Below are 9911 nucleotides of genomic sequence, written 5' to 3'. Positions count from 1 at the left end.
CACTGCAACATTACAGTAATATTTTCATCAGCTTGAGGTTGAACTAATCCATGCTTGTTACATGATAACGTTAAATTTACTGCATTTAGCCGACGTGCTACATCGTTAGCTCGCCTGCTGCTTTTCAGTAACTATCTTTACTATCTGTGTATCTTTCACCTGAGGCTCAGCAATAAGAGCACAGCTAAATGTATTGGATGATAACGACACGGGTAGTGTTGAGTTTGAAAAGTTGCTGAAATTTTTTACAAATGTATTTCAGTGTTTTCTATCTTTCTTAAAATGTAAACTGCTGGATTTTAGGCCAGACGATTGCATCAGAATGTTGATTAAACCATTGTTTGTCTCCTCTTTGTGATTTGAAGAAAAGTGACACCTCTTTGATTAGTGCCAGAAGGATTCTTTTGTTTTAACGGTTTCATTAGATTGGGTATCGACCATTGTGGAGACAACCCCCGTTGTTCTGTATGATTAGTTTAGAGCAAAGACCGTTTGTTCCTGTAGATTGAAGGGGGGTTTCACGTCTGAGATCAACGCTCTTTTGTCTGATTAAAAGTAACTCAATAATGGTACACCCTTCCTAATTGGGTGACCTACCAAATGACCAATGACTATGGTCCTAAGCCATGTGAGGGGAAAAATGAAATTCAGCAATTTTGTAATTAAACCTTTTGTTAATTTTTATTGGATCAAGCCTCTCTCAAAATCTGGAAAACACAACAGCAGGGAGCTGGACTGAATATTATTAGTAATTATAATTATTATATGTCACACTTTATAACAGTTTAACTGCAGTATGTAACTTTACTGTAGTGTTACTTGTTGGCTCTTCCCCGTTTTGTTGCAGTTTTGTATAGTTTGTGGGTAACGTTAGTTACAGCGACTGAGAGGTGGCGAAAAGTGTATCTGAGTATTGGTAAAACCACAATAAATCTAAATTGAACGTTATGAAGGAAACAGCGGCGGGTCCGAGCTTAAGTAGTGTTAGCTGGCTGCTCGTGGCTGTTTCACTATAGGCAATCAAATCGCTCCACATTTACTTTTTACCGTTACATCCATTCTTGCAGGCTAAATCAACAGTGGTACACAGGATAGTAACATGGGTCATGGTTTGTTGTTGAAGTAATGTGGAAAGCAATATAACTTTGCACCGGATAACATTAGCAACTGCTTGGCGTTAGCCGGCGAGCTAACGTGACTTTCTCTGTGTTTCTCCAGCTTTACTAACGCTCACTTTGTTTTTACTCGACATCATCTGAACCCGTTTGGTCTGATGGGCTTCAGCACATAAACCTTTACTGTTGTTTTGAATCCTTACGTGGAGCCTGTGTTTTGCTGTGAGACGGTTGTTTTGTGGTGTTATTGGACTGCATGTCGTTAGCTGCCATGTTGTCGCTGTAGTATGAGAGACGCTCAGGGCTGAATCGGAACTGGTGTCCTCACATTTATAGCAGAATAGTGGCTGATGCAAGCAACAGAGAGAACAGACGCGTGCTTCATTTCTAAGTGACTTTTGAGCCCACTGACAACAAAGCAATGAAAATTTGATTTATTAATAAGCAATTTCATTGAAAAATGTACATATAGCCCCTTTAATTTTATATCTGAAAATGTCAGTTTTGGTGACGTAATGTTTTTAACTTTTTGTACCATTTTATACTGGACTTGAATTTCTAGAAAAGTAGAAAAATGGGGATGTTCTGAAACATTTAAGAGGTAGTGTAGATTTGGTTTGCATTATATTTCTGACCTGCTGACCCCAAAGAGCCCTCCTGAACCCGAGGAGCCTGGACCCTCTTATTTTACAGTTGAACTGTTACTGCATGTTTAAATATAATTTTGTCTTTTACTTAACTATTTCTTGTTTTGTAGCATTTAAAAAAAAAAAGTTATTTCCTATACAAGTTTGTTAAATTTCTATATCTCAACAAATGTTTAAAGATCCATAATAAAACCATGTTTCAACTATTATTTGTTATTGCTTGATCTGAGAATTATTACCTCAATTTAGTCTCTAAAGTGTCATCTTCAGATTCCTTGTTTTGTCCGACCAACAATTAAAACACGTATTAAATTACCATGAAATGTGTCAAGGAAAAGCAGCACATCACCTTTGAGAAGCTGTTATGTTTGAATGTTTAGTATTTTTGCTTGAAAAGTAACTTAAAACAATTATCAAATAAAGAAACACTCGCCAGGCCTATAGCAAATCAAAGTTTATTTCCTGCACATTTTAAAAGCAAATAAAAGTATAAGCTTTTATCTCTGAATGACAGCCCCATCATCTTAGAAAAAAAAAAACAACCCAAAAATCAGTTCAGTGTGGACGTACGAGTAGCAACAAGCTTGTTAATGTTTGGAGCACGCGTCTCCTTCTGTAAATTTCAACGGTTTAAACACTGAGCTAAGTTACGCTCAGAACCACAAAGCTTTAAATGACACCACTCTGCAGTACAGGAACTATAGCCAGAGTCCTGCAGAGGGAGTCAGTGTCGCCCCCTAGTGGTAAAATAAACAGTGCACAACCTCCAACCCTCCATCTCCGTCGCTCAAATAAATTAGCTCGATAATTCTGCCCTCAGGTCATCATCCATCAGCCAGTATTTACACCAGTGCTTCAGCCAGTTCAACATTTTTACAATCCAAAGAAAACAAAAATATCATAATTTGGTGAATAGTTTTTTGAAAAAAAAATCTGCTTGAGGAGAGAAGCCAGAAGTAAACAAATGTACAAACAGAAAAGTAGAAAACAGGCACACGTCGAGGGTTTGAAATAAAATTCTTGCTGCTCTTCAGGTGGAGAAACCAAACCGCTGAGCTTGTTCATGGACTTCCTAATTATTACGGTCATTGATTAATCTGCAAAATGTTTTCTTAATTCATCTTTTACAAAATGGTAGAAAATCCCATCACAGTTTCCCAGAGACTTTCAATTTACTATCACAGACCAGTAAATACTCACATTTAAGACATCGGAACTTTTTAAAACTTTCACCTGAACGATTACGTTAATGTCAATCAACTAATCAGCTCATCATTTCAGCTGTTCTTCTTAGTCGCAAATGTGATGTTCAAATGTTCAAAACAATCACAGAATCTCCAACCAGGAGCAAAACAATGTCCGGCACATGACTGAAACGCTGAACCTCCTGTGTGTTTGAAGACAGCATTAATGGACAAAGCTCAGAGGTGAACTGAAGCCTCGCAGTTAAACTAATGAAACCGTCGTCAGAGAACAGAAAACAGTGATTTCTGCAGTGTTTATGTTAACGCACCATTAATTTTGTTTTTGACAGTTTATTTTGGCTGCCTGTGTCACACCCAAATTTAACAACGAACAATATGAAATGTTCCCTCGTGCCGTCTGCAGGATTGTGTACCTGCACAAAGGGGCTCACAGAAGTCCTTAAGAGGGCTCGACTCTGCTACACATGAACAGGAGGACGGCACTGAGTCCTTTAGAGAAGGAGTGTCAGTAGTGTGTGAATCTGTGACAGCAGATATCTGACTTTCCTCAGGATCTGTGCGGTAAGAAGGTAGCAAAAGGAAAAGCAGGAAAGCAGAGACAGAGGTACTGGATCACAACAGACACGCTACAAAAATCCCAACAGGTGTGCAGTATAAACAAAATGAGAAAACTACACTGAAAAACAAAACAAAAACTGTACTTGTTGCCGTTATCGTGGCTCCGTTACACACCGGAGTAGGGCTGCACCTAAACCATTATTTCCATCATCAAGTAAGCTGCTAAACACTGTAATCATTTCATCTAAAATGTAGAAAATAGTGAAAAATGTCCATCACAAGTCCCGCCATCCCGAGTCTTCAGATTATTTCTAAAGCCAAAGAAACTCCGTTCTCTGTCACACGAGACACATCTGAGAGGTCAGAACCAACTATTAATGGCCATCTGTCTGACTAACAAAACTGTTGCTGATGAATTTTGTCGGCCGACTATTTGATCGACCCTCTCTTGGTTTCAGCCCTACACCAGAGTGAGAGGTAAAAAAAAAGAAAAACCATCAAACTGTCTCACAATGATCAGCAGTTATCTCACTAAGGCTTTAACAAACAAATATAATCATAAAGAAAACCAACAACCTTTAGAGAAAAACGTCCGTACGTGCCTTTTAATCCCAACACGCCTGTTTTCACTTCTCCCCTGTGACGGCGTCAGAAAACTGTAATCGTTAAACTAAACAGGCCGTGTGTGTGTGTGAGTGTGTGTTCAACAGTTTTTAAGCTGAAAGTAGAGCCAGCCAACGCTGTGCTTGGCACTGGTTAAAGTTCGTCAGAGAGGGCAGAGAGCGCTCCTTCACCACCACCACCTCCTCCTCCTCCTCCTCCCGTGTAGACGGGCAGGTGAAGTTAGGCGCCTGTCACTCATCTGAGCCGACCGAGCGCTTCTGATTCCTTTTGCGAGGAGATCTTCTGGGAGACGCTTTGTCTGGAGAAGAAGGAGAAACACGGAGTGTGAATTTTAATATAATATAAAGTTAGCAAAACAAAAATGTTACAACGAGCAGAGTCTGCAGTAGTTTTAAAAAAAGGTTGGTTTTCAGTAACCTCACGGAGGTTTACGTGCGGACAAAGGTCCAAAAAAAATACCTGTGTACATGTGGACAGGGCCTGAGGTGAAGAATAACTTCTCAAAGTCTCTCAAGAGCTTTCAAACAGGTTTTACTTGCTAAAATAATTCCTCCTGTTCACATATTCTAACGTTTATCTGTAGCCAATTTGAGGCTTCAGCCGCCTGAGTCAGCCTTCATTCAAAAATCCACCGTAGCTAACGTGTTAGCCGTTAGCTCGCCCGGTTACCAAATATTTCACAAACACATGCAGATGATTTCACTGCTGCGGCCGGACCACGAGACAGACAAAGAGGACATCAAGAAGAGCGGGGGAGGGGTCAATACGTCTACATGTATCAGGCTAAAAGACAAAGATCAAATATTAAAAACACATTTATTGTTTTTTAGTGATTTGAGGTGGAGATGCTCTGATTCTCAAACAGGAGAAAATTATTTTTGTGTTAAGCCAAATACTGAACATATCCTGTTGTTTATAGACAGATTTCATGTCTATAAACACACTTGAATAAATATATAATGATGCGTTCTGCAGTGGGATGGTGAGAGAAGTGTTCACCTGTCGAAACACTTCGATCAGAGCATCTGCACCGTTACAGGGAGGGTGGCTAATGTCCTAAAGAATCATAACTCCTACATCAGCAGCACTGCAAACTTAAACACATCACCCACACGGCGCAAAGCAGACCTCACCTCTGCGACTCTGCACTGAAGACGAAGGAAAACGTGACAGCGAGGAAGGCAGAGAGAGAAAAAGAAGAGAGTGAGTGACCCTCATGCACAGTGGAGGTTAAATTCATTCAGAAACAGGTGAAGCAGGAAGAGAACAGAGACTCATCAGCTGTCTCTGAGAGGAAAGACACGTCGAGGGCCACGAGACACGTTTCAGTGTCGGGACACGACATCAGCACCTCGTTATTCTCAACAGGTCTGTTTCATCACTGAACATTTTAATCATTAAGTAGTTCTGTAATAATAACTGGCAAAAGCAGAAAGCAAAATATAAACAGTCATCTTATAATGTCTTGTGCTTTAAACAGTTGTTGAAACCTGTAATATTTTTAATGCAACTAATTCAAATATACACGTTCATACCGTTTGTTTTGATTCTCTGGTTACTCAGTTGTGTTTGCGATTAAGGAGCTTTTTGGCTGCAGACACTCAAATCTTGGTTGTACAACTGAACTATTGTGATTTCAGAACGTGGTGTTTAAGGAACAGTGAGGTACAGTTTGTCTGAAGTGACGTCATTCAGCTGCGTTATTCTCTATGACTAGATATATTTCATGCTAGCAGGTAACGCTGTTAGATTAGAGCTGCTGTCATTTAGGATAAACGTGTTAATATTTAGAACAATAATGACTGAGGACCTCTCGGGCTCCAAACTAGCATCGTTCACCAGCAGCTCACTGACGAGGCTGCTGCAGATGTGTCCACAGACTATACGTTTATCAACCTCGTGAGCGGAGGTATCAGCCGATGACCTTAAAAGAACAGATACCAGCCTGATTAATCAGTTTATATCTAGTCTGAAGCTAAAAAACGATTGATCGGGAAATGTTTATTTTATCTTTCAGTACTTAATATCCATAAATATCTGATCTAAATCAACGAGGCTGAGAATCTGAGCAGGTGTTCAATACCAGCTTATCCAATAAAGACAGTTCGGTAGTTACTGAAAAAAAGATCCACCTAACCTTTTAAGTCTTTTAATTTGACTATTTGCGTTTATTTGACAATAAAGTTTATTTTCACATTGACTGAAATCCCCGGCTGCCTGAAAGCTAAAGATTGCACAGAGGTGGAGCATCTAGTCTGGGTGTACGAAGGTGCAGAAAACAGAAGCAGGTGTTTGAGCTGACGAGTCCACGGGACGTTTGTAGTGCAGGGAGTGAAGCATACGTACTGATCTGGTTGAGCGTTTCCTGAGGGATCCAGCTCAGGTCGACGTCGTTGTGGCTCGAAGTTCCCATTTCCACCTTTGGAGCTGGACGCCTCCTCTGCGGGCACAAACACACAGAGAGAGTAAGAAACCTGCCGTGTACGTTCACGTGTTCTGATGCAAACTCAACACTTCCTCCATGTTTACCTGCAGATTAAAAAAAAAAAACTCTCTTTGTTGTAGTTTAAACAATTCCATCACGTCAGCCATTAAATGTTTAGCATTGTTCCTGCACAAACTGTAAAAATACAGCTGGCTCATTGTTCTAAACATCTGTGATTTCTTTTTTGCAGCGCTCATTACTGTGTTTGTTTTTCTGTACCTTTCTGGACTCAATCAGTTGGTGAAGGCCCACGACGACCAGCAGCCCGAGGCCTGACAGGAAGACGTACAAGAAGATCCTGGGAGGAGGAGGAGGGAAGAGGAACAGATGGAATAAAAGGAAGGCAGAAAAAAAATCTCAAAGAAAAGCACTATAAATAAGCAGAACATCAGTGAAGTTAATAAAAACAAACGCACGTCTCTCCATCGAGTCCATCCTCTCTCTCAGTGATGGTGACCGTCTGGTTGAACACGGCATCCTGGAAAATGTTTCCCTGCAGAGAAGAAGAGAAGGAAAGTAAGAAAAACAAGACGACAGACAAACAGAGTTATCGGTTATTCTTCCTTCTATAATCAGTGGTGAACTCTGCCCTCCTTATCGTCTTCTTTGACAAACTTAATGCATCAGGTTCTGATTAGAGAAACTGAAGAGTTCAACAAGCAGAATTAAAGAGGAAACCAGGATATTAAGTGTACGATGTTGGCGGTCGTGCGCCGTCGCTGACATGGGTGGTTTATTTCTATGTTTGACAATTTTAAGTAGCCACAAGTCTCCAGTTGCCTCCAATAAAGGCCATCACACAATATGTTCGGTACTTCGGTATCCAACATCTCACTTTGAGGAATACAAACATGTTTTTATACAAAACCTTTTATCTTTATTAAATTATAAAAGAAGCCTTCAAATGTTCTCAAAAACAAGCAGAAGAACTCAACAGACGAGTTGTTTTCAGCCCGTTCTCCTTACATTGCCGTCCTTATAGTTGAGGTTGATGACGAGTCCGAACGGCCGCCCTCCCATTGGCTCTGCTGGGATGAAGGAGTACTCAAAGGTGGCCTGTCTGCCGGCAGGAACCACAATGCCGAGCTGGAGAGCGGTGAAGTTCTGGATGTAGAACTGGTAATCCTGACAGGGACCAACAGAACCAAGTCAGAAAGAGCTGCACAGACACACTTTGCCAGTTGGAGCTGAGAAGTCAGACAGGGTTCTTGTGGGAGGGAAGTGTCCCGTGTGTTTTCGTACCTGTGGGTAACGGAAAGAGGCGTCCAGAGACTCCACAACGAAGTTCTCGGATCCCTTGTTGGTGAAGCCGAGCAGGAACTTGACGATGTTGTTTGCAGGGAAGTCTGGAGAGAAACGTGGAGAGTTCACACAAAGCAGACGTCTAAAATATCAGTCAACAACCTTTTACCGAGGTCTTTAGAGAAAGCTACCTTCTCCTTTGACAAACAGGATGGTGGTGTCAGCGTTGGGGGAAGCCTTCACCTCTCCAACCAAAGCTTCTTCTTCTTCATCTTTTTCTTCCGTCTAGAAACACACACAAGTTTCAGTTAAAGCTCAGTGTGTATATATATATATATATATATATATCTCATTTTCATTCAGTTGTTTTTAACTTCACTCAATTTTATAAAAGTACTTCAAATAAGCTGATCGATAAAGGCCGATTTATACTTCTGCGTCGAGTCTATGCCGAACACTACAGCACAGGCTGCACACGTAGCCACGCAGTCGTGAGCTTTTATACTTGTGTGTTGTTGTCGGCGTCACTCTGCAATTGCACCGCTGAAACACTAGTTGGCAGTGGGGGTTCAATGCTCCAATGAAAAAGTGGTAACGATTACCTTCATTAACAATTTATCGGTTGTGAACTTTTTGGTTTATTATTTAGTTTATAAAAATAACACGCGTCATAATTATCTCCCCAAGTTCAAGATCACATCTTTAATTGTCTTGTTTGGTCAAAACACAACTTTGTTTTATTTAAAAACCTATAAAACGCAGAAAATCATATTAGACGAGCTGGAAATGAGCAAATAGTTTTGCTTCAACAAAAAGTCTGTTGACTAATCTTTAACAGATAGAAGCTCACATATGTCCCTCAGGAAAAGCTCACACATGCTCTAACTTCAGTACTCTGTTCCGTGTGATAAGGCATCAGTAATGTCAGGAAGTATTATAGTACACTGGTGTATTGATAAATTGGTGGGATCACTCACGTCACTCACCAGCTCCGCATTCTCGTCATCTTCTACTTCCGCCTCGTCGTCCTCGTCCTCTGCCGTCACATCATCCACGACATCTTCATCCACAGCCTCAGCCTCCTCATCCTCAGTCAGATCCTGGGCGCTCACCTCTGGGCCTGATGGACAAGAAACGAAGAACATCGTTAGAACACGACCTTCATTAAAATGACTTTTCATGTAATTTATTCGACAATAGACGGAAAGTTAAAGGTAAAACAGTTTGTTGGCTCTTTAATTTTTTTTGCTACAAGCAGCAGCTGGAGAAAAAAAAAAAAAAAAAAACATCACAAAAAGTGTCTGTAAGACTGTAATTTTCTTCTGTGGTTCAACATGATTCCACATGATAAAGGATGTTTGGGTGGGACTTCAGAGACGATGAGAGGTTTGACTGAAAGGTCCTTATTACAGAGACAAAGACACAAGCATTATTCCAATCATTCATCTGCCCGTTTTAGAGGGGAGGACAGAGTACAGATCTTTCTTCATCTTGGGCTTCAGGTTTAAAACTGTACATTATTTTTTCACCCACATACAGTGGGTACGGAAAGTATTCAGACCCCTTTAAATTTTTCACTCTTTGTTTCATTGCAGCCATTTTCCAAAAATCAAAAAAGTTCATTTTATTTCTCAGTAATGTACACTCAGCACCCAATCTTGACAGAAAAAAACAGAAATGTGGAAATTTTTGCAAATTTATTAAAAAAGAAAAACTGAAATATCACATGGTCATAAGTATTCAGACCCTTTGCCGTTACACTCATATTTAACTCAGGTGCTGTCTATTTCTTCTGATCATCCTTGAGATGGTTCTACACCTTCATTTGAGTCCAGCTGTGTTTGATTATACTGATTGGACTTGATTAGGAAAGCCACACACCTGTCTATATAAGACCTTACAGCTCACAGTGCATGTCAGAGCAAATGAGAATCATGAGGTCAAAGGAACTGCCTGAAGAGCTCAGAGACAGAATTGTGGCAAGGCACAGATCTGGCCAAGGTTACAAAAAAATTTCTGCTGCACTTAAGGTTCC

General features: G+C 40.5%; 1 protein-coding gene across 1 annotated transcript; it reads right to left on the bottom strand.

Annotated features, from left to right (window-relative positions):
* Positions 1 to 2200: 2200 nt before the first annotated feature.
* On the bottom strand, positions 2201 to 9021 carry ssr1 (signal sequence receptor, alpha). The gene is made up of 8 exons (XM_046042566.1): positions 8863 to 9021; positions 8068 to 8161; positions 7877 to 7980; positions 7601 to 7759; positions 7051 to 7127; positions 6854 to 6932; positions 6496 to 6589; positions 2201 to 4447 (listed from the first exon to the last, which is right to left on the bottom strand). Exons 1-8 carry the CDS (start codon positions 9019 to 9021, stop codon positions 4380 to 4382), a joined length of 834 nt encoding a protein of 277 aa, XP_045898522.1. The 3' UTR covers positions 2201 to 4379.
* Positions 9022 to 9911: the final 890 nt, after the last annotated feature.

This window comes from Micropterus dolomieu, unplaced genomic scaffold (genome assembly GCF_021292245.1).
Source record: "Micropterus dolomieu isolate WLL.071019.BEF.003 ecotype Adirondacks unplaced genomic scaffold, ASM2129224v1 contig_13356, whole genome shotgun sequence".
Classification (NCBI taxonomy): Eukaryota; Metazoa; Chordata; class Actinopteri; order Centrarchiformes; family Centrarchidae; genus Micropterus; species Micropterus dolomieu.
The sequence above is the reverse complement of the archived record's forward strand: the minus strand, read 5'-3'. Positions and strand labels throughout refer to the sequence as shown.